Source organism: Aedes albopictus, chromosome 2, assembly GCF_035046485.1.
Source record: "Aedes albopictus strain Foshan chromosome 2, AalbF5, whole genome shotgun sequence".
Lineage (NCBI taxonomy): Eukaryota > Metazoa > Arthropoda > Insecta > Diptera > Culicidae > Aedes > Aedes albopictus.
Genome location: NC_085137.1, coordinates 34,460,424 through 34,485,135, shown reverse-complemented (window position 1 = coordinate 34,485,135; position 24,712 = coordinate 34,460,424). Strand labels below are relative to the sequence as shown.

The 24,712-nt window shown below is 40.2% G+C and overlaps 1 protein-coding gene and 1 non-coding gene across 4 annotated transcripts in view; both read left to right on the top strand.

Annotated features, from left to right (window-relative positions):
- LOC109402509 (leucine-rich repeat-containing protein 15-like) overlaps positions 1 to 24,712 on the top strand; it is a 173,180-nt gene that overhangs the window by 96,780 nt on the left and 51,688 nt on the right. Inside the window, exon 4 of one of the 3 annotated variants that reach the window (XM_062849459.1) lies at positions 22,648 to 23,073. The exons of 1 other annotated variant lie outside the window; for it this stretch is intronic. In XM_062849459.1, coding sequence (XP_062705443.1) covers positions 22,648 to 22,776 — 129 coding nt within the window. In that variant the 3' untranslated portion in view covers positions 22,777 to 23,073. Of the gene's footprint in view, positions 1 to 22,638; positions 23,074 to 24,712 lie in introns of those variants that run through there. One more of the 3 variants, XM_029876729.2, reaches the window with a different exon arrangement.
- Trnal-uag (transfer RNA leucine (anticodon UAG)) lies at positions 2,668 to 2,747 on the top strand. The gene has a single exon. It is a non-coding gene; the product is annotated as a tRNA-Leu (tRNA).

The following is a 24,712-nucleotide window of genomic DNA, read 5'->3' as shown; positions in this document are numbered from 1 at the left end:
CAAAGAATAGTGAACTGTTTTACTTTAGAATTAGTAATCCTTGAATGAAAAAAAAAATCTTTGATGCGAGTCTATAAAATATTCCAACTGTGATTGATAATACTGTTGTTAGAACAGATATAATATTTTTCATATAATATCTACTATCACAAAAAATTGTTTTGAAAAATAACAGCCAGCACAGCATGAAACAAAATCCGAACAAAATTAAATGAAATAGAAAAAAAAACATATTAGAAGCTTAAAAATTGTTTGAAAACGCCCAAGGTGTATCGGATTATAAACTATATTGTAAATTATAATTTGTCTAGTCAACAGAGAATATGAATAGACGATTGTTATGCGATGACAAGTTTTGACTCTAGAAAGCCAACGGAGGCGAATGTAGGATCATGTTAAATAGATTGTAATTGCCATCGTATCAGTATCAGAATATCCTTAAAGTACATTTATTTTCATTGGGCATTTAAAGTACAATGAAACAAATCGGGAATGGAATATGATGCTGATGACCTAGAGTTGTTAACTTGAATGATAGAATAGACAGATTGTTAACCACTGCTGGATAGTTAGGATTTTCAAACGATCGATGTGGATTTGTGATAAAACCAATAACGTTATTTGAGTATAAACAAACACAAACCTTAAAACACATATAACATAGTCGCATGCATTTAGTGCATACAGATTTCTAGTGTTTTGAGCAAGTTCAGTTGACTGCTTCATAGAGATGAATGGGGGCTGGCTAAAATGCTCTCAAGTATTAAAAAAAAACTGTATTCATCTGTTAGAGAAAAGGGGATGTGGTAGATCCTCTAATAACATTCGTTTCTTATCGTGCCGAGCCGACCGCATGCACACACGAGAGCTACACGAATATAAGTGCTTGACGGCTAGTTGAGGCAGTCTCTCCCCTACCGTGCACTCGAATGGTTCGTCGGCTTACGCAGCGCGCATGATGTTAATTATACCTTCCAAGGTCGTTACCACAGATTGCTTCATGAACGAATTTTTGGAGACATTTTTAAAGGGGAAACGTTTATATCCATAAAATCGCTGTAAGAATGTGTGGAATCCATGGATGGTTTTTTGAAAGAATCCCGGAGAAATTTTCAAAAGGTAGTGTTCATGGGGGAATTTCTTGAGCATGTTAGCTTTTTTCAGAAAAAAAATAAGGGAAATTCTAGAGGAAGGGATCTGAAAAAAAATGTGAAAAAGTTACTGGAGGAACTTTATCAAAAAGGAATCTATGATGGAGTTTCTAGAATAATTCCTGAAACAATCCCGGTATTATATTGAATAATCAGTAGGATTGGGAATCTAGTTACCCGTCGTCTGATAGGCTATTCCAAGCATCAACGGGAGTTTAACTGGAAATCTGCGAAGGAAATTTTAAAAAAGTCACAGATAAGACGAACGGAAATCCTTCAAGAATATCATACGTAATAATGCATGAAAGATCTCAAGACAAATACGATAAAAATTTACAAGAAAAAAATGCAAACCGTTCAAAAAATATTACTTTCTGCGTTTTCAAAATGGTTGTTCAGAGTTAGTGATACAAAACGAAAAAAAATGAAAAACTAAATGGAGTTTTCTAGAGCAATAAGCGACTTAGATGTGGGCGACGTTCTTCAAAATTGAAACTTTTTTCGGCTGAGTTCATTAGCTTGCACGTGAATATGCCTAATGCATGTAGAAAAAGTTTGGAGCGAAAATCTAAGACTCTTCAACCCTACTTGAACCATGTGTTCATAAGCAAATTTATAGTGGCATTCGAATAGTTTTTTTTTTTTTTTTTTATATAGAATGAGAAAATCTGCAACAGATACCCAAGAGGAGGTTCCTCGGGTGATGTGGGGATCGACCCACTAAAAACTCATTCTCTCTCTTCCTTACCTTCGCGGTACGCCCGTTAGGGATGACTTCGAGAAGGGGGGGACCGTACATGAGTACACTCTAATAGTAAGCGTTCCACCAGCTACCGCCTTAAGTTGTTCACTCTCCCCTGGAGGCTCGGGTCCTGGCTAGTACTTAGACTACCCGTTGAACTCAAGATCCTGGATGGGGAAGGGGGGCCAACTCAACTAGCTGTTGTTCGGCTCGCCATTTACTCTGTAGTTCAAGTACGATTCGAGAAACCGTGGAAGTAACGGAGTCCCACTTGTCCGCCCCCATACACATCCTTTCAACAATGTTGTCAGGCGTGATATCTCTACCGCATACCTCCTGCATACTCGACCTTTGCTCCACGAAACGTGGACATTCAAAGAGCACATGCTCCGCGGTCTCGTCGCAGTCTGCACACTCCGGACATGTGGGGGAGCCTGCGTGTCCGAATCTGTGCAGATACCACCTAAAGCACCCATGGCCTGACAGAAATTGAGTCAAGTGAAAATTCACCTCGCCATGGGGCCTGCTCGTCCACTTGGACACGCTCGGTATGAGCCTGTGTGTCCATCGAATAGTTTACACACTTTTATTTTGCAGGGGGTTATACACCAAATTTCATTCACACAAAGATTTGAAGCACTCTTTGTTTTGTTGATAACGTTGCTGAACTCAATTATTCTCAGGTGCGATGATGAATATATGGGAGCGTATGATTTTTCATGGTATGCTTTTTTTTATTTTATTCAATATTTTTTATTTCAATTCACGTACACAGGCAGTGTGGCCGAGCGGTCTAAGGCGCTGGTTTTAGGCACCAGTCAGAAATGGCGTGGGTTCGAATCCCACCGCTGTCAAGATGACTTTTTTGTAATCGTATTCTCTGTTTCTTTATATATATTCCCAACCGTTTTCAAACCGTGACACAACTAATGCCCTTTGGGCACACTTTGCTTGCAGCAAATTGAGCATCTTTCACATCCTCCATAACTCAGTTTATACAGAGATAAGATCTGTGATCATGAGTTTCAAAAACCTTCCATTCAAAGTTCCTGCTTGTTTGGGTCATACGCATCCAACATTTTCAAACGTGGTTAAAGAGCAATAAGATCAATACATATCCATTCAAATTCATGCGAATTTGTGACACAGTTTCAAAAATTGTAACAATGGCCAATGTTCTTTTATGTCGAAGTGCAGTAACAAAATTACTTTTCTCTTGTAGTACGCACCGCATCCGATGCCCACCCGACATCACTTGTTGCCTATTTGGTAAAAACGCAAAAAGATTCGAGTAATATTTTTTCCGGATTCCGGTTGTTCTTATCTAGTTCGCCTCATTGAAACCGCAACACAACGAATAGAGAAGGGTGGGAAATATAGAACTGATGGGATGAAACTGTTTGATACAGCTCGCCTTAATCTTTTCTAACGACTTGCATGGTTTATTGACTTCTGACAAACAAGGCAAATTGAAAGGGACCATATTGTCAAGGAAGTAAACGAGTAATTATTCAACAAGACAATGGTGAGAGTTGCAGGCTCGATCATCGAAAATCTTCACACCAAAATTTTTGAAATGCTTCCAGCATGCCAAAAATCAGCAAAAGAAATTGCTGAATTTCAGCAACATTTTTGCTGACTTTCAGCACAACTTTGCTGATCAACTGTCAAAATTGCTGGATGGTTCAGCAAGTTGAAAAATAATTGCTGATACTCAGTAATTTGTATTGCTGAATGCAATCAGCACGCCAAAAATCAGCAAAGTTTGCTGATTACCAGTAAAAATATTTTGCAGTGTTGATAAAACTATTCCTGACTTGGTGCTTGCCACAGAATATGCGGATGCAAAAATGGCCAATCGAAAAGAAGACAATTAGTTGCTGTGAAAAAGCTCATAGACCACATAATTGAAAAGCAGGCTCTATTCCAGCTGCAACGTAATGTTTTATTAACGTTAGAATATATATAGTAATCGAAAAAGAAGAAAAGGAAAACGATTAGATAATTTGATAGAATCATTTGATTATTTCTTTCGAACATTTTTGGTAAATTGTTGGTTTTTTGTACGATTTTCACATTGGGCCGACCATAAATTAGCAGTAACAAATTGACTCACAATGCATATGCTATAAAACATATTTGTAGTTTAGAGATGTTCAATTTAAAATTAGGAAAAAACTACAATTTCAAAAAAATGCATCTTACGTACACACTAAGATTCTGATTTGCCAGCTCAGTATTTTTTTTTCATCTTTTAATTGAGTTTTCAAAAGCAGATTTAACTCGGTTCACTCGGTTATCAATATTTGTCGTTCACCAGTACCGATATTTACCATTCATCTGTAACTTTTGACAGTTCATTTACAGAACTCGTTAACACCTTTACAAAGTATTCAGCAATAGGGATAACCGAGCGTACCGAGTTAAATCTGCTGTTGAGAACTCGGTAAAAAGATACCGAGCTTATCATAGTGTGTACATCAATATCTATACGTGTGACATAGAATGCATAAATTATTGGAGGTGCGTGTTGAAACGCTTTCCCCTACTCGTAGAGCACAGTCTTCCATCCAGCACAGCTTCAACGTTGCGGGAGAGGTATGCCAGGGTACGCCGTAAAACAAAATAAATCAAAATTAAATAAAAAGTCGAAAAAGTTTTTACGCCGCCGCGCCGCTTTGGCCCATCCCCAAAGTGTTTTGAAGCTTGGAAGTATTGCAGTTAGCATGGCGGAAGAAGGTGAACTTCGTGTTGAGTGTAACAGGAGATTCTATGGAAAAACGTGTGCTTTTTGAACGGTATTTCTGCATAAAAGAGGCAGTTTTCCTTTGCAACATCGGCTGTGGTAAGTTTAGATCTGTGGAAACTTCGAACAAACAGTGACATTGCACGCGGTAATTCTTGCGTGTTCGTGTCTGATCCATTGGAAATCGACCCACGGTTGCTATACATAGCTCTCCGTTTAGCACCCTCCTTTCATAGTTAAAGAACTACATATATCGTTTCTAAATCTAAGAGTTCAGTTTCCAAACGCTTCTCATTTACGTTCTTAAATAGAGCAAAAACTTTTCAAGCAACTTCCCCACTCCAGATTATATTAAACAATTAGTCAAGCTCAAGGGAGGCTCAGTTAATTAAATGCTACGGAGTGGTGGTTGTATAAATTCCGGCACGTCCCGGTAGTTTATGGATCCCTGTTGGCACTAAATGCTCGACCAAGTAGGTAGGTATAGTGTTTAAGAGCACCACCAGACGACGACCGGTTGGCATAAACCAGAGCCACTGGCTAGCCACCAGCAAGTCTCTGCTGCAGCTACATAGAACCACTGAGGAGGCCCACAAATCTTCCCTTAATCATAGCGAACACGTTCGGAATCCTCGTTTGGTGGAGCTTTGACCTGCACTAGACGGGGCCGGCATGTTTTATGCAGCTGCGAACATTTAGAAAACAGTTTCGTTTTGAAGCATCTTTACAGATTTCCCAACGTTACTGAACCGATTAGGCACACTTGTGCAACGAACGCAGCATCATCAGTTCAGTTTATACGATGATGACACGTTTCACATTTATTGTCGGTTGGATTTGTCGAGCCTGGGTGGAACAAAGCCACACAGCACATGATTTTCAACCAACGCTCATTAAGTACACAACAGTCCCGACTTGAAGAGTGCGGTCTCTTCCTGTTTCTTGATCAAAATATACCATGCGTTTGAAATGCTACACAACGGCTGTTAGATAAAGTAGAATTCAATAGCAGGAACGAGGTAGAATTTTGCATTACAATTCAAATGCTTATTGGTATTGCTATTGTTCTTTTTACCAGGAAGTAGCCCAAAACTGTTGATCAGAAGTGTAAGCAACTTCCTCTTCCAGTAGATGTTCGCTCGGTGCAAACGATTTAACTGCAATGCTTTTTAACTGCAAGTCCGCTTAGTGAAACAATTTTGCAGTTATCGCACCGCTATCTGTCAAAAACAAAACGTCAACAGAGTTTTTCAGATGCACTACAGCTGCATTGCGATGTTTTTAAGTGCATTCTGGCTGCGTCTAACAGCAGTTGACAACTATTCGACGGCTGTCAGTCGTTGCAATTAGCGAATTTCATTCGGTAACTGAAACGTAAACATGTTGCACTTATCGAACGTCTACTGTACATGAATCAGAAAATCAACGAAAGTGACCGATCACTACCGTTTGAAAGTCGGGTTTGGTTTCGATTTCGACATTTGACTTTTTGCACACAATTACTTCGTAGTTGACCGAGATGGTAAGGTGTACAAGTTCGATTGCAGAAGAGGTGAAAAGTCATGTTAACATGTGCAAGACTGGTGATTCAATTGACATCAAACCGTTGGGACGTCAAGGATATGGCAACGTATTTTCGTAATTCAGAGTATGTCCATTAAAAGTATTGAGTTTTCAGTCAATACCAATTCTAATAGACATTATTATTCCTACATTTTTGCCTTTCTCGTACACTAAGTGTACTGGAAAGGCTATATGTTCACTCCAAAAATGACTTTTTGATAGAAGGTCCGGAGGGTCGAGTCCATTATACCAATCAACTCAGCTCGACGAATTGAGGTGATGTCTGTGTGTGTGTGTATGTGTGTATGTGTGTGTGTGTGTATGTGTGTGTGTGCGTGTGTGTGTATGTGTGTATGTATGTGTACAAAAAACTCACATTACTTTTTGGCAGTAAACCTCAACCGATTTTAATGACCGATGGTTCATTCGACGCGGCATACATTCCCATTGTTTCCTATTGAAAATGGTTCGGATCGGTCCAGCCGTTCCGGAGTTATGGTCATTTAGGTGTTCCGGATCGGTACCCCAGGACGGGGCCAGATATAAAAACGCTTCAAACCCATGCATGCGACACATCAAACCGCGGCATTTTCGATAATTTGATGAACGGTAAGCAGGAAAATAGTCTCAGACCATATCTGAACCGGTAGTGTTCCGGAACCCGTTCCGGGCGTCCCGCCGGAAGTGTCCAAATATGAATGTGAACCAAACCCATACATGCGACACATCAAACAACGGCTTTTTCGATAACCTGATGAACACTAGGTAGGAAAACATTCTCAGACCATATCTGAACCGGTAATGTTCCGGAACCGGTTCTGGGTCTCTTGCCGGAAGTGGCCAAATATAAAATTAAACATAACTCATTCATGCGACACATCAAGCAGCGGCATTTTTGGTATCCTGATGAACGGTTAGCAGACAAAAAGGTTTAAGACCATATCTGAACCGCTAGTGTTCCGGAACCGGTTCCTGATGTCCCGCCGGAAGTGCTCACCTATACAAGAGAACCAAACCTATACACAGGGATGGCATGTCACGCAGAAACTGTGCCCATTTACGCTCATCTTTCACTGAACTTCTCACTTTCATTTTTCTTACAAAAGAGAAAGAGAAAAAACGCACAATAAAATGTACATAATTTCTCTCACGCAGAGTTTTTGTGCGGGTGATTAGAGTGCTGCGTGAGAGCAATGAGAGCCCGCAGATCATAATCCCAGTGCGCAATTTCTGCGCGCACGCAGAAAAAACAGAACTCAGTGCACACGCAGTGTGTTCAAAGGGGTCAGTGTTGTTTGAGCATTTGGTGAACCGAAAGCATGCCAGTGAGTCCAAAACCAGGGGCACAGACAAACAGACGTAACACTCTTCAAAACGGCTTGGTGCATGCATTTAACGATCAATTCAAATTTCATTTGATTTGCGCGATCGTTCCACCAGATGCGCTAGTGTTCGATCGCTTTGACGTTTGTCAGTGTACACGTTGCTGAATGATGCAAACGAAAATTACAGGCAATTTGTGTAGTAGTGTGCGTGTCAGCAAAACGTCAAATCCAAATCCATCATGGCTGACAGTATCGCGCGCGGTTCTACCAACAGGTGGCAGTGTGCTCATGAAAATGACAACGGGCAATTTTTTTTATGAATTTCCTCTAAGAGTTACGTCTGTTTGTCTGTGCCAGGGGTATCAAATCCTGTGATATCAGAGACAAGCATACGTCTTAAGCTGGTCAAGAACTTACAGTTGATGGATATTTTGGTTTCAAATTCCACCAAATGAGCTAAATTTTGTTTTTCAAATATATCAGGAAAATTTGCAAAAAATCGCAACGAAATTTCAATCTCATATCACTCAGAAAAGAAGAAAGTCATAACATGACTATATTTTATTGACTTGATAACTAAATTGAGTTTATGCATACAAATAACTAAAAGCTACGCATTGTTAAAATAGAACTTAGCATTTCGATGCGTAAATAGAGTTAAGTTGTCAAACTTCTAAAATTCAGATCAGCAGTCTTGCATGACTGAACAAGTGATTAATTGAGAAAATTGTTAAGTGAGTTGGTGCATTCTCTAAGAATAAAACATTTTAAATACTGTAGTGGTAAATATTTAATGTCTCCATCGTTGAGCATAATCTTCTTAATATAATCATTATAATTTACAGGTTTGGAGCTCTGGAGTGGTTCATTCCATCTTACGTGATCGAGACTGGACTTCGAGTCTATGGGCTTTGCCAGGAACTTCGCAGAAGCACGCTCAACGAAGTTAATGTAATCCAATATCATTAATAAGATTACTAATTGTGATGTGCATGTAATTTTATTAATAAATGCAAATAAATCAAAATTTTATAATTGTATTGAAATTCTTTACTTAAAATTAGTCATTTGATGCATAAAAAACACCCATTCGTTTTAGCTGTCAATTTCACAAAAATAGTAAAAATATACTAAAAAGTATGCATTGGCAAAACTAAATGAAATTTAGTTTTCAGCAACTTTTCACTATTTAGTTACCTAATGCATGAACCCAGTCGAACCTACATTTTGCATGAAATATATGCATTAATGACTTCTTTTATTTCTGAGTGTATATCTCATGATCCTGATTACTTAGAGAGTTGGTGTCTTCGGCAAAGTTGTTTGGCTGGTCAAGGACTAACCGAAAATAAAACTTAAGATTCAAAATTCCACCGCTAGGCGGTGCTAGTGAGTTAGCAAATTTTGTTTTTCATATATATCAGGAAAATTTGCAAAAAATTGCAACTAGCGCCGCCTAGCTGCAGAAACTTGAACCAAACGGTAATTATTCTGAAAGCCCTTGATATACCAAACAATTTTGCCGAAGACACCATCATTCTAAAGAATCAGAGTACTGAGATATGTGAAATGTAAAATGTGTACGCTCTCTTGCGCCGCCTAGCGGTGAAATCACGAATCATACGGCCCATATTGTGAAAGCCCATGACCAGCTGAACTACTTTGCCGAAGAAACCAACTCTCTAAGTAATCAGGATCCTGAGATATATTGAATGGAAATTTTGTCAGTGTTGCATCTGCTTGTCTAAGATATCACATAAATCACAGACAAATGGATATGTGACACTAACGAAATTTCAATCTCATATATCTCAAGATCCTGATAGAGTTGGTGTCTTCGGCAAAGTTGTTTGGCTGGTCAAGGACTAACCGATAATAATGCTTGAGATTCTCAATTCTACCGATAGGCGGCGCTAGAGAGCAAACAAATTTTAAATTTCGCATATCTCAGCATCCTGGATTTGTAGAAAGATGGTGTCTTCGGCAATATTGTTTAGTAGATCATGGGCTTTCAGAATAATTACCGTTTGGTTCAAGTTTCTGCAGCTAGGCGGCGCTAGTTGCAGCTTTTTGCAAATTTTCCTGATATATATGAAAAAAAAATTTGTTAACTCACTAGCACCGCCAAGCGGTGGAATTTTGAATCTTAAGTTTTATTATCGGTTAGTCCTTGGCCAGCCAAACAACTTTGCCGAAGACACCAACTCTATCAGGATCTTGAGATATATGAGATTGAAATTTCGTTAGTGTCACATATCTATTTGTCTGTGATTTATGTGATATCTTAGACAAGCAGATGCACTTGCTACTAGACGGCGTATTAGTACTTTCATACTTCCTGTGGTACACACAGTATTGCACTGGAAGCACGACTGAGTGCGCACTTAACGAATTTTTGTGTGTACATTTTCTGTGCGCACAAAATGTGCACGCAGAAACTGAAAAAACATGCTTGTTCTATCATTTGTTTGAGCACTCATTTTGAGTGTGCCGCTGATGGATGCCAGAGAGTGAGCGGCTGGTTTGTGTGTGAAAAAAGTTGCGTAGTTCACCCTCGCTCTCGTTGAAAGTCGTGTGTAGAGCGTATGTTTTCTCTTCTCACGTTTCGCACTGAGGAGCATGCCATCTCTGCCTATACATGCGACACATCAAACCGCGGCATTTCCGATAACCTGATTAACGGTTAGCAAGAAAACAGTATCAGACCATATCTGAACCGGTAGTGTTCTGGAACCAGTTCCAGATGTCCCGACGGAAGTGGCCATAAAAGATAAGCAAACCCATGCACGCGACACATCAAACAGCGGCATTTCCGATAACCTGATGAACGATTAGCAAGAAAACAGTATCAGACTATATCTAAACCGGTAGTGTTCGGTAACCAGTTCCAAGTGTCCCGACGGAAGTGGTCAAATATAAAAGAGAAGCAAACCCATGCATGCGACACATCAAACAGCGGCATTTCCGATAACCTGATGAACGATTAGCAGGAAAACAGTATCAGACAATATATGAACCGGTAGTCAGATATGTCCATATCCGCAGTGTAGGAAAGAGAAATAGAAAATACGCCACTCACGCTGTGCATCTCAACAAGAGCCCGTCTCTTATATGTGGATCCACCACTGCGGTTCGGATGCGCGCAAGCTTGGTGAGTACAAATAAATCTCTTAGCTCCCTGAGCACTAGGCCACACAACAGTGCGGTGAGAGCGATTTCAAATTCTCTCCGGTGAAAGTGTAAAAAATCACCCGGGCGCGCGCTCCACACGCTAAGAAAATGTTACTCTAAAATGAGTAAGATTCACACAAAACTGAGCTAAACTGGAACAGCTCAAAAAATGAGTAAATTGCATTTCCAGCGATAGCGCTGGCCCAAGTGCAAAAATCCAAACAGTTTAAGCCGTATAATATTCTTCACATCAGCAAGAATATTATACAACTTAAACTGATGAGATTTTCACACTTGGGCCAGCGCTATCGCTGGAAGTAAAATTTACTCAATTTTGAGTTGTCCCACTTTAGCTCCAAAATGAGTGAATTTTCTGACCGTGCAGTGAAGTTTTTGCGCCAGAGTGCGCGCTGCGGTGAAACACCGGAGAGTTATCGCCCCGGTGACACCATAGTGATGATTCGGTGACTGCTGGGTGAAAACGCGGGAGAGCGCGCGAGAGCGATGCGCGCGAAAGAGTGAGCCACACTCTATCCAAGGCGAACGAGCAAGAGCAAGCACTAGCGCTTGGTCTACCCACCACCCAAAACAAGAAAAACTGGCTTCTTGGTGTGGTGAAAAATGTTCCTATCCCCAGTGTGGTCGATAAACTGACGCCCCAGTGAATCGCTACGGTGAAATGCCATCTCTGCCGGTAGTATCCGGAACCGGTTCCGGGGGGTCCCGATGGAAGTGGCCAAATATAAAAGAGAAGCAAACCCATGCATGCGACACATCAAACAGCGGCATTTCCGATAACCTGATGAACGATTAGCAGGAAAACAGTATCAGACCATATCTGAACCGGTAGTGTCCGGGACCGGTTCCGGAGGGTCCCGACGGAAGTGGCAAAATATAAAAGTGAAACAAACCCATGCATGCGACACATCAAATCACGGCTTTTCCAATAACGTGATGGCCGGATATTAAAGAAGTTGGCTCAGACCACATTGATCCAACCCATGCATACGACACATCAGGACGCGATTTTTTTGATAACCTAATGAAAGGTTAGCAGGGAACTAGTCTCCGATCATATCTGAACCGGTAGTGTTCCGGAACCGGTTCCGGATTTCCCACCGCAAGTGTCCAAATTTAATAGTGAATCAAACTCATGCATGCGACACATCAAACAGCGGCTTTTCGATAACCTGATGAACGGTTAGCAAGAAAACAGTCTCAGACCAAATTTGGGACAACAGGTCCTGTCCGAGGTATCCAGTTAGCCTAGTGGTTAAGGCTATGGATCGCCAATTCGGAGACAGCGGGTTCGATTCCGGTCGAGGGAATTTTCTCGACTCCCTAGGTATAGTGTATCATTGTACTTGCCTCACAATATACTAATTCATGCAATGGCACGCAAAGAAAGCCCATCAATTAATAACTGTAGAAGTGCTCCAAAGAACAACTTGAAGAGAGGCCGGCCAGTGGGAACGTATAGCCATAAAGAAGAAGAAGAAGTCCTGTCCGGGAACCGATTTTGAGTATCTCGTCATAAGTGGTAAAATATAAAAGTGAACCGAACCTATGCATGCGACATACCAAATCGCGGCTTTTTCAATAACCTAATCAAAAGTTTGTCAGCAAAATGTCTCAGACGCACATTTGGGAGAACAGGTAGTGTTGAAGAACAGGTAACGAGTGCCCCGCTGGAAATGGTAAAATATAGAAGTAAACCAAAATCATGCTTGAGGCCATCCATTAAGTACGTCATGATCCTAGAGGGGAGGGGGTTGTGACAAGCAATGTATTGAGTATAGGAAAAACCCGTACGAAAATGGGAAGGGGAGTTTCGAAAATTTCCAATTTCAACGTGACATACTTTTAGGCAGCCTGATAACCAGTTGAGAAGAAAATAGCCACAAACAATATTTGGAACAACCAGTAGTGTCATGGATCAGTTCCAGGTGTCCGCCGGAAATGGTCAAGCGTAAAATTATGAAAGTGAACAAAACCAATGTTTACCAACTATAAATCAAATAATGGCTTTTTTGATAGCCTGGTAAATGTTGGGTAAGATTAAGGGTTAGGAAATAGCCAAAGTTCTCATATGCAAAAGAATAAAATCGCAACCAAAGTAATCTCACCAAACCACATTGTTTCAAATTTCTATGGTGTTGATATAAAGTAGGATGGATTAACGTGTTATGGGAAAATTATGATTTGATCGCATCAACACTGGCACGAGAAAGGCACTATCACCCCTAGGTGGATTAATCTTGGTTTTTTCTCAAACTAAAACTATTCACAAACATCAATGAAATACACTAAAAAGTAGTCTGATATCAGAAATACGGCTTATTCAAATGCTTAATTGGTTACCTGAGTACTTTACCGACCTTGTTGTCGTCCTTTTCATAGTCGTGTTGTATTTGTCAAGATGACCTGAGAATTGTCAGTCATTTTGAGGTTAGGTTCATTGATGTAACAAAGAATACCTTTGCCAATGCCTCATTAGATGTAAATAAAAAGATGCATACTGTCGAAAAGCAGCACAGGAAATTGAATAATTACGCAAAATTAAACGTTTCAATCCATTACGGGTTGATAGTTTTTCTCGTTTCACAGCTCGCCGAATTGTTCTTATCACCATTCACTTTTGACTTTTTCCCCGTCAGTAAAATGTCAATAACAAGTTGTTTCGTCTAGGGAGGATGCAAACAAATGTGTGCGTGGAGTCTGCATACGAAACATCGTATTTCACAACCACAGAGAAACACCACCAGGTTTTTTTTATTCGAGCCAACTCAAATATTATGAATAATTGAGAGTTCCAGAAAAAATATTTCACAAAATAAACTATTCTAATAATTAAGGTCCAAACCTGTTTTGCTCGAAAATCATAGGAAATTTCGTCAAGTATTTCTCCAAGAGAACCACTTCAATCTTATCATAGGATTTCAACAAATAACAAGCTTGGCTGAATGGCTAAATTTTGTGATGTTTATTCGTGGAATACAAAAACAGTATGCCAAATTTTCCAGATATGCCGGAACCAGTTCCGGTAGGGAAAAGAAGGACTTTGTAGAACCATATGCTGCTATGCTGTATACTCTATATATAGAGTGCAGTTATGTGCTACTGCTACACGAATTTCACTAGTATTCAATTCAAACAAACATCATGCTAAGGGCAAAAAATCTAGGATTTCTTTACGAATTCTTTCAAGGACACCTTCAGAAATTCCTTTAGGCATTTATTCAAGAACTTCTCCAGCGATTGTTTCAGAAATTCCTCAAGGGACTTCTCCAGAGGTTTCTTTTTCGTAAATTCTTCCATGAGTGTCTTGCAGGGTTCCGATAGTGATTGTTTTAGGATTTGTTCCAATAAATGCTTCTAGAATTCCTCCCACGATTCCTTCAGAAATGTTTACAGATGCTTCTGCAAGAATGCATCGACGAATTCCTCCAGGATTTTTTTCATAGCTTCCTTCAGTGATTCCAGAGAATTTTTCAAGAATTCTTCTATGCCATAGAGTCTATGGGTTTCACCAGACTTTCCTCTGAGAATTTCTTTAGAGGTTCCTCCAGTGATTGTTCCAGTGCTTTTTTCCAGGAATTTCTCCAGATAGTCCCTAAGGAATGTCAACAGAAATTCTTTTAGGCATTTCTGCAAATATTCTTTCGGAGATTTCATCAGCGATTTCTCTATATATTCGTTTAAGAATCCCCCTAGAGATTACTTCAATAATTCAATCTGGAATAATTCGAAGTATATCAGTTGCAATATCTTCCAGAAACTCTTACAGGAAATTTTTCCATGAAACATTGTATAAAACATTGTTTTGGGAGTCCATCCAAAGATTCCAACAAAAGTTTCCTGTAGAAATTCTTCCAGGAGTTCGTAAAGTAAGCTTTCCTGGGATTTCCTAAGCAATTCCTCATGGAACTGCTTCCGGGATTCAGGAACTCATGCAGAGTTCCTTCAGGAACTGCTACAGGGATTCCCTAGGAAGTTCTTCCGCAAACTCTTCTTTGAATTTCTTCAGGATTACTCTAAGGATTCCATCTGCAATTTCTTCAGGAATTCTTTCTGGGATTTCTCCAGGAATTTCCCAAGAGATTCTTCCACGAATTTCTTCAAAGATTCCTCCAGGGATTATTCCTCTGGGAATTGCTGCATCCAGGAATTCCTTCAGAAATGCCTCTAGATATTTCTTCAGGAGTATTCCTAGAGACTCCTTCGTTAATCCCTACAGGCATTCTGCTCCAGGGATTTCTCCAAGAATTTCTGAAGGGGTTAACTCGGGAATTGTTTCTGTGATTCTTTCTTGAACATCTTATTTTGAAAATTCCACCAAAGATTTTCCCAGGAACTCTTCTTTAGATTTTTTCAAGAATTGCTCCTTGTATGTATTCATTAAGGATTTCCTGCAGGAATTAATTTAGTACTTCCTCCAGGAACTGTTAAGGGATTCCCTTACTAATTCCTCTTGAAATTGCTTCGGGGTTCCTTCTGGAGTTTCTTCACTCTTCTAAGGATTCCTTCAAATTTTCTCCAAATATACCATCTGCAATAACTTCAGAAATTATTCCTGGTATTCATCTTCGAATTCCTTAAGAAATTCATCCACGAATTTTTTGGTAGAAATTACTTTAGGTTTTTTCCTTAAATATTCCTCCGGGAGTTCATCTAGACATTCCTCCAGAAACTCTGCCAGAAATTCTTCTAGAGATTTCTCCAGGAGTTCCTCTGAAGACTCCTTCAGGAATTCCTTCAGAATTCCTAGGATATAATCCATGGATCCTACTTTTTTTCAGTGATTCTTCCAAGAAATCCTCCAAGGTTTCCTCAATGCATTCCCAAGTAACCAGTAAGCATTTAAAATAGCATTCCTTCAGCATTATAGTAGCCTTTACGACAAGGCGTTCAATGCTAATTAGCCGTATATGCACCTATAGTGCTACCTTACAGCAGGTTTTGGCAAAATAACGGGCTGTCTTAGTGCTATCCCTTCAGGAACGTCGTGACGAAATGTCAAAGAAGCGTAACGCCTCGTCGAGCAAAAAAAACAAAAATAGATTGACGTCTGCTTCTCGTTCTCTCAACCTGCGTCCCCGCTTCATCGTCCTTCCATATTCCACCCGGTGCTAGGTGGTACTTTTTTGCTGATTTTTGTAGTGATGTAGGTTTGAACTTACGATCCGGAGATTGATTAATCATATCTGCTTCGGATTCTCTTGCTCCTGATCCACGATGATAAAGCTGTCCCGGTGGCGTGCGTTGATTTAATCGCCAATATAAAGAATGATTCGATAACTGAAGCTGTTTCAACATCCAAAACTTGTTTTCATTGAGATATTTAATTGTGGTAGAGCATTACGATCCCTTCTTCTAAATATTTGTGGAATATGATTGTTTCTTCCCTCTTTCAAACAATCCTATGATCCATCAAAGCATCCACCTATTCAGCACATATTTTCCGACGAAATGATAAATAATTGGTGATTTTTTATGGACAAATTCTCAATCCAATCCAGCTGCAGTAATGTTTTCTTTGGTGCTTTTGGATGAGTAGGAGAAAATGAAGAAACAAATAAGATGCACAAATTTGTAAACAGAAGCATAGGCTCTGTAAGAGAGAGACAAAATGTGTTGCCAAATGCGTAACATATCTCCCAACCTTTTTGCTCCTAGCATTTAAAGAGCAGTTGAAAAGCATTCTGTATGCTCCCAAGTGAAACCACTCCAAGCAGTTGAAATGCTAATTAACTGCCGAAAGCTTTTGAGCAGCACAGCTTATGCTAACTCAAGGCAGCTATGCATTCGAACTGCTTATGTAGGGCAGCAAGCAGTTTAAATGCGTAATACGGGCTGATACACGGCTTATTCAAATGCTTAGTGGTTACCTGGGTTCCTTCATGAATTCCTCCAGAGATTCCTCCAGAAATTGCTTCCGGGATTGTTCCTAGAACTCCACCTGGAATTCCTACAGAAATTTATCCAGGAATTCTTTAAGGGATTTCCTCAAGGGTTTTTTTCCAGAGACTCGTACAAGAATTCCTCCAAAGATTTCTCCAGGAATTACTTCAGTAAATCATCCAAGAATTCCATCAGGAATTATCCTAGACTTTCTTCCGAGAAATTTTCCAGTCATTCTTCCAGGGATTCCTCCTTGGATTCTTGCAGAGATTTCTCTGGGATTTTTTTCAGCGATTGCTCCAGGAATTCCACCAGATTGGGGATTCTTCAGTAGTTCTTTTCGGGACACCTCGAGATATTCATGCAGGCATTCCTCCAGGAATGAATCGAGGAATTCGCTAATAAATTATGTCAGCAGCTCATCCAAGAATTTCTCCAGAAATTTCTTCAGGAATCCTTCAGGGATTCCTTCACAAATTCTTCCAGTATTTTCTCAAGGAATACCTTTTGCATTTTTTCCAGGAATTCCTCCAAGAACTCTTCCAGATCTTCCTCCAGGAATTGCTGCAAGGATTCCTCCATGAATTCCGCTAAAAAATCCTCCAGGATCTTCTTTAGGGATTTTCCTTGGGATTTCTCCACGAATTCCTTCGAGGATTTCTCCAAAAATTCCTCCAGAAATTTCTCTACAAATTCTTCAGGAATTTCTCAGGGGATTTTTTTTCAGAAATTTCTCCCAGGGTTTCTCTAGAGATTCCCCCAGAAATTTATTCAGTAATTGTTTTAAGAATTCCTCCAGGAATTCCTTCAAGGATCCCTCTAGCAATTCCAAAAGACATTCTCCCAAGATTTCATTCAGGGATTTTCCCAAGGATTCCTCCAGGAAATCCCCCAGAAATTCTTCAGAAATTCTTCCAGGAAATTCTCCAGGAATACTTCCAAGATTTTTTCAGGGATTTCTCCAGAGATTCCTCCACGGATTTCTTCACAAATTTCTTCAAGGATTACCCCAGGAATTCTTTCAGGAATTCCTTCGGGGATTTCTCAAGGGATTTTTTTTTCAGAAATAGAAAAATAATAGAAATAGCAATCTCCCAGAATTCCTCTGGAGATATCTTCAAAAATTCATGCAGTAATTCTTCCAAGATTTCCTCTAGAGATTCATAAACCAATTCCTACAGGAATACCTCTAGGAATTCCTCCAGGATTTTATCCAGGAATTTCTCCAGGAACTTCTCCAGGAATTCCTCCAGGAAATACCCCAAAGAGTTTCTTCAGGATTTCCTCCAGGAATTGGTTCTGGACATCCTTCAAAAATTATATCAGCAATTCCTTCAGGAATTTCTTCAAGAAATCCTCTAGGGATTTTCTTCAGAGATTCTTCCAGGAAATTCTCCACGAATACTTTCAGGATTTTTTCAGGGATTCCTCCAAACATTACTCCAGAGTTTTCTTCAGGGATCCTTCCAGGGATTCCCCCACGTATATCTCCAGGGATATTCCAGAAATTCTTCCAATGGTTCTTCCAGGAAATCCTCCTGGAATTTCTCAAGGGTATTTTTTTCAGAAATTTCTTCAGCAATTCCTTCCAGAATTCCTCTGAAGATTTCTTCAGGAATTCTTCCAGGGATTACTCCAAAAGTTCATCCAAGAAACTTCTCCAGGAATTCCGGCTGTGTCTTATCCAAGTATTACTTCAGGAATTACGCCCGGAATTTGTTCAGAAGTTTCTCCAGGCATTCGTCCAGGATTCTCACTAGAGATTTTCCCAGTAATTGCTACAAGGATTCCTCCAGGAATCTCTTTTGTGATTTCTCCAAGAATTCCCCCAAGGAATCTTCCAGAAATGTATGTATAGGATTTCTTCTAGGATTTTCTAATGAGATCTCTTGATAAATTAATACAGGAATTTCTCCAGGAATATTTTCAAAAAGTGGCCCGAAGCTCTTGACAATTAAAAATAATTTCCTCTCCCGCTTTGACAGAATTCCACCTAGAATTCCTACAGAAATTTATCCAGCAATTCTTTAAGGAATTTCTTCAAGGATTTTTTCCAGAGACTCGTACAAGAATTTCTCTAAAGATTTCTCCAGGAATTACTTCAGAGAATCATCCAAGAATTCCATCAGGAAATATCCTAGACTTTCTTCCGAGAAATTTTCCAGTCACTCTTCCAGGTTTTTTTCAGCGATTGCTCCAGGAGTTCCACCAGATTGGGGATTCTTCAGTAGTTCTTTTTGGGACTCCTCGAGATATTCATGCAGGCATTCCTCCAGGAATAAATCGAGGAATTCGCTAATAAATTATGTCAGCTGCTCATCCAGGAATTTCTCCAGAAATTTCTTCGGGAATCCTTCAGGGATTCCTGCACAAATTCTGCCAGGATTTTCTCAAGGAATACCTTTTGGATTTTTTCCAGGAATTCCTCCAAGAACACTTCCAGATCTTCCTCCAGGAATTGCTGCAAGGATTCCTCCATGAATTCCGCTAAAAAATCCTCCAGGATCTTCTTTAGGGATTTTCCATGGGATTTCTCAACGAATTCCTTCGAGGATTTCTCCAGAAATTCCTCCAGAAATTTCTCTTAAAATTCTTCAGGAATTTCTTAGGGGATTTTTTTTTTCAGAAATTTCTCCCAGGGTTCCTCTAGAGATTCCCCCAGAAATTTATTCAGTAATTGTTGTAAGAATTCCTCCAGGAATTCCTTCAAAGATACCTCCAGCAATTCCCAAAGGCATTCTCCCTAGATTTCATTCAGGGATTTTCCCAAGGATTCCTCCAGGAAATCCCCCAGAAGTTCTTCCGAAATTCTTCCAGGAAATTCTCCAGGAATACTTCCAAGATTTTTTCAGGTATTTCTCCAGAGATTCCTCCACGGATTTCTTTACAAATTTCTTCAAGGATTATCCCAGGGATTCTTTCAGGAATTCCTTCGGGGATTTCTCAAGGGATTTTTTTTTCAGAAATAGAAAAATAATAGGAATAGCAATCTCCCAGAATTCCTCTGGAGATTTCTTCAAAAAATCATGCAGTAATTCCTCCAAGATTTCCTCTAGAGATTCCTGAAGCAATTCCTACAGGAATACCTCTAGGAATTCCTCCAGGCATTTCTCCAGGATTTTATCCAGGAATTTCTCCAGGAACTTCTCCAGGAATTCCTCCAGGAAATACCCCAGGAATTTGTTCAAGATTTCCTCCAGGAATTGCTTCTGGACATCCTTCAAAAATTATATCAGCAATGCCTTCAGCAATTTCTTCAGGAAATACTCTAGGGATTTTCTTCAGAGATTCTTCCAGGAAATTCTCCACGAATACTTTCAGGATTCTTCCAGGGATTCCCCCACGTATATCTCCAGGGATATTCCCAGAGATTCCTCCAGAAATTCCTCCAAGGGTTCTTCCAGGAAATCCTCCTGGAATTTCTCAAGGGTATTTTTTTCAGAAATTTCTTCAGCAATTCCTTCCAGAATTCCTCTGGAGATTTCTTCAGGAATTCTTCCAGGGATTACTCCAAAAGTTCATCCAAGAAATTTCTCCAGGAATTCCGGCTGGGTCTTATCCAATTATTCCTCCAGGAATTACGCCCAGAATTTGTTCAGAAGTTTCTCCAGGCATTCGTCCAGGATTCTCACTAGAGATTTTCCCAGTAATTGCTACAAGGAATCCTCCAGAAATGTATGTATAGGATTTCTTCTAGGTTTTTTTCATGAGATCTCTTCATAAATTTCTCTAGGTGTTCATGTTATAATTAATCCAGGTATACTTTCCAAAATTCTGCCAGGGATTCCTCCAGGGATTCTTCAGGGCTTCCTCCAGGCATTCCTGTTGGAATTTCAACAGGCATTCATCCAGGATTTTCTTTAGGGATTTATCCAGGAAGTCTCCGGGAATTCCTCAAGTGATTTGTTCAGAAATTTCTCTCAGGTTCTCTTCAAAAATTCGTTTAGGAGTTCCTTCAAAAAATTCAGAAATCCTTCAAACATCTTTTCATGGATGTACCCAAGAACTTTTTCAGGATTACAAGATATTTTTCTTAATTTTTTTCAAGAATTTATGGAGGAATTCCTCCAGCGAATAATATTGGAAGATTATTTAAATAAAATGCATACAGAAGCCAGGAAATTCTAGTGTAGTCCTCAAAAAAGTTTGTTATTTTCAAAAGATTGCAGCTATAATGTCTTATGAATATTTTGTATATTATTTTGTTATTAAATCAGAGCAAAACAATGCACGAGTGAATAAAAACCCTTAATCTTCCAGAAATTCGTCACCGCTGCCAGCATCACGTTAATTCGGGTAGATCAGGCGAGCTTTTTTTTACATATTGAACAAAATATAACAGCTTGAGAGCTGAAGGATTAAATAATGCTTTAAGAATAAAATGTTAATATACTCAATTTCATCGTGCTGTATTTAATTATAAAAGCTAGTAGGTACAAATTTTCTAAGGGTGCATTTCTCCTATGTTACTGGTAATGGGGATTTTTACGGGTGGCCCATTGGGCCTACGCCAAAACTCCTGTCTCACCGGAGGGCCATCGTGCCAGTTCTGTTTAGCGCCCCAACCAACACTGGGATGGCTACGCTGATGGGGCTATAATCTTGGATCTAGCCGGGTGTGATGCAGCATGTTTTACTCAGCCGCTGGATGCCAGAACAGACGCTGTATGAGCCGCACCTCCTTGGTGAACAGACGCTCGGGTCGTACCTCCTCAAACTAGCTGAAGTCATAAGGACAACAGTGCCCAGGCTGGTAGTGCAGCTAAGCACACAACTCTTAGCTGGCGGTCTTTGTCATCGTTTGACCCGTGGAAGCATGAGGTAGGAACTTGTGAGGACCAAAGCTAAGATACACCGGGGCAAGTTGAAACGGGTGGGGCGATATGAAACAGCGGGTTAACATGATGTTTTCTAATGATGCTAAACAGTTTGATCGCCATAACACATAGTTTTTGATTCAAACAATCTTTTAGCGAAGGAAAAATATCCAAATTGTATTGAAATCTGTTTCATAACTTCGTGTTTCATCTTGCCCCGGTGTACCTTATGTTGAACGCTCTCCTTATCGACTCTCCGTTTTTCACCTCGTACGGTCACCAATGCTCATGTTAAAATTGAAAATATTAATTAATAAGTTTCGTCAATATTCGAGATGAATTCCCAATGAGTCATTGCCAATGACTAACATTTTCTACCAGATGCTCTTGGTAGATCTCAACAAAAGAGTTCTCTTCAGTTCAGATATAGTCGCCCAATCGACTAAATCAAAACTAAATAGCATTAAAACGTTTAAATTCGATGTAACCAATGCTTTGCTGCTTCATGTGATGTAAGTATGTACGTTTAACTGGGACGATCCAAGGGCAACCCGAAAAAAAGATGACCTATATTTTACCTCGCATTTCTATTAAAACCTCGAAAACTCCAAAGCAAATAAAAATATATGTTTTTACGCTTCGTTCTGTGTATGCTGACCAAATTGAATATACATTCCCCATTTTCCCACTTCCTTTCGGTGCTATCCAAACAGAAAACATCGTTGTAAAACCAACTCCCTAGCGGCAATGATGATAATCTCTCGTACACGAACCGTGAAAAACCAACTCCGCACTCTCAAAACGCTCTTTTCTTGTTTCGTTCCATTCCACCACACCAACCAACTGAACACACATACACGCTACCACCACCACCACCACCTCCAACCAAACATACATTCTTCCTCGGAATTTTCATCCGCTGCGGTGCGGTCAACATTGGTCATCCCATGCCACCATTCCCGGAAAAACCTGGACCGATGTCAACAACCATTTTCGTGCATCTTCCCTTGTGTGTACAAATACGGTCCTCGCCGACATCGCCCGGGTCCCAATCTGTGGATCCTTGCTTTCGTCGCGTTGTCAACGTTGCTGTGCCTGCGGCGGGTTGTACCAATCCTGAAATTGAGCACACAATTTTCCCGCCCGCTTTGCCTGCCACTACCATGCCTACAAAAATACGATGGATCATCCCGATTCCTCCCCACCGAATGACCAACCGTAGCTACTGCAGTTGGGCTTTAATGAAGTCGACGATGTCGAGATCGCCGAGGAGAAGCAGCAGCATGGCGTTTTCCCGGCGTCACCGACCAGCAAAAGCAACAACACGGTGGCGGCGGCTGGCAACAACCAACAACAATGACTTGCGGTCATCAGATGCTCTACCAACGCCACGGCCCAAAACAGCATCAGCAAGCAGCAGTAGCAGCAGCGAGAGAGTCAGAGAATCGAATTTTTACCACAGTCAGCTAGCTAGCCATCCACCAACCACTCCCAACCAGTTTTGGGGTTGGCCCGCCCGCTCGAACAGCAGACAGAGGGCTTAGAAACAATTTAAGTTAAATTAATTTGGAACGAGCAGTGCTTGTTTTTCGAACGGAGGCACTATACTAGAGTTATGTGGTAGGTAAGGCAATAAATTTTCAAACCTAATAGGAGATTTATCGTGTAGTACTGGCTTTGTCCGAAAATTAAAAGGGATGCAACACGTTAAGGTTCGTTTCCTAAAATAAATGGAATGCGTTCGAAAAATGGCTTCCGAAGTCTTTATTTTCGTATTGAATTCGGACATTTCGAGCATAAATAAAGCATAAAGTGCAGACTGGGAGATGAACCTGCAGGTATTGTGTGACCACTGAGCAGAGCATTTATATTGTAGATTACGGTACAGATCTCTTTCAATAAATCAAATGCCTTCAATTTTGATTAGAAATCTGCATAATTTCACCACAGACAAACAGACATAACCCTTGCAAAATTTCCATCGACACGCATTTAACGATCATTTTAAATCTTCATAGTTGTGACTTTCACGACCAGAGGCGCGCGCGTCGTTTTTCTTTGCGTTTGACGTTTCACATTAGTGCCTTCTGTTGACGATATTGCACAACGCAGTGTTTCGGGAAACATTTTCACCAGGTGATGGTAGTGTGAAGTGGGCGAGGGATTTTCACGAAAATTGTTCTAGGTGTTACGTCTGACAGTGATAGATTGATTTGCAAACCATGACAGAACTCAACCTTCATCCAGCCAACGTACATTTTCCACCTTCGGAAAAGCACAAAAATGGTCATAACTTTTTTGTTTTTCGATGGATTTTGATGAAATTTCCACAACTTCCCGAAAAACTCTTCTAGGTCATGATGCCGGGGACATGGGTGCCTGGTCCACTTGGTTTCGGAGTTATTCCGGATTGTCTTGGGGTACCGAAATAGCCCAGATACTTTGCGCAACGTATATCTCAAGATCCCGATGAGGTAGAAGTATAGTGTTTTCGGCAAATTTGTTCAGCAGGTTAAGAACTAACTGGCAACGGCGACTTTGGTTCGCGATTCGGCCGCTAGGCGGCGCAAGTGTCAAAATTTTTCAAACCCTCATATCTAGGGACAATGGAAATTCGCGATTTCGCGGAAACCGCGAAATCCGCGAAATTGAGCTACCACCGCGAAATTTAGGAAATCCCGCGAAATGCCGCGAAATTTTAAGAAATTACGAAAATACTCTACAAATTTCCATCCATTTCAAATTTTAAAGCATAAATGGATGATAACTTTTGACAGTAAAACGATCATCACGATTCCGTATCCGCACAATAAAAGATTACGGCATTTTAAGTTTATTTTTCTTTCCAGAGTTTTCATCAAATTTGTTATTTTTTCGAAGAAGTAATATTTACGCCTCACAAAATCAAATAAATTATCCATTGGCATGCGAAATTGCAGTTTTCTTCAACAAAATGGTCAAAAATATGGGGCCGCGAAATCGCCGCGAAATTCACTAAAGTGGACCGCGAAATTTAAGAAATTTTGCCGCGAATTTCCATTGTCCCTACTCATATCTAAGAAACCTGATAAGATAGAATGATGCTGTCTTCGGCAAAATTCTTCTGCAAGCTCAGAACTATCTGATAGTAAAGTCTTTGGTTTCGGATTTATCCGCTAGGTGGCGCATTATGTCTGAAAAATTTGAACACGTATATCTCGATACCCTAATGAGGTACACTACACGCATGCCGTTTTCAGCAAAGTTGATCAGCAGGCTAAGAACTATCTGGCAATGGCGTCTTTGATTCGAGAATC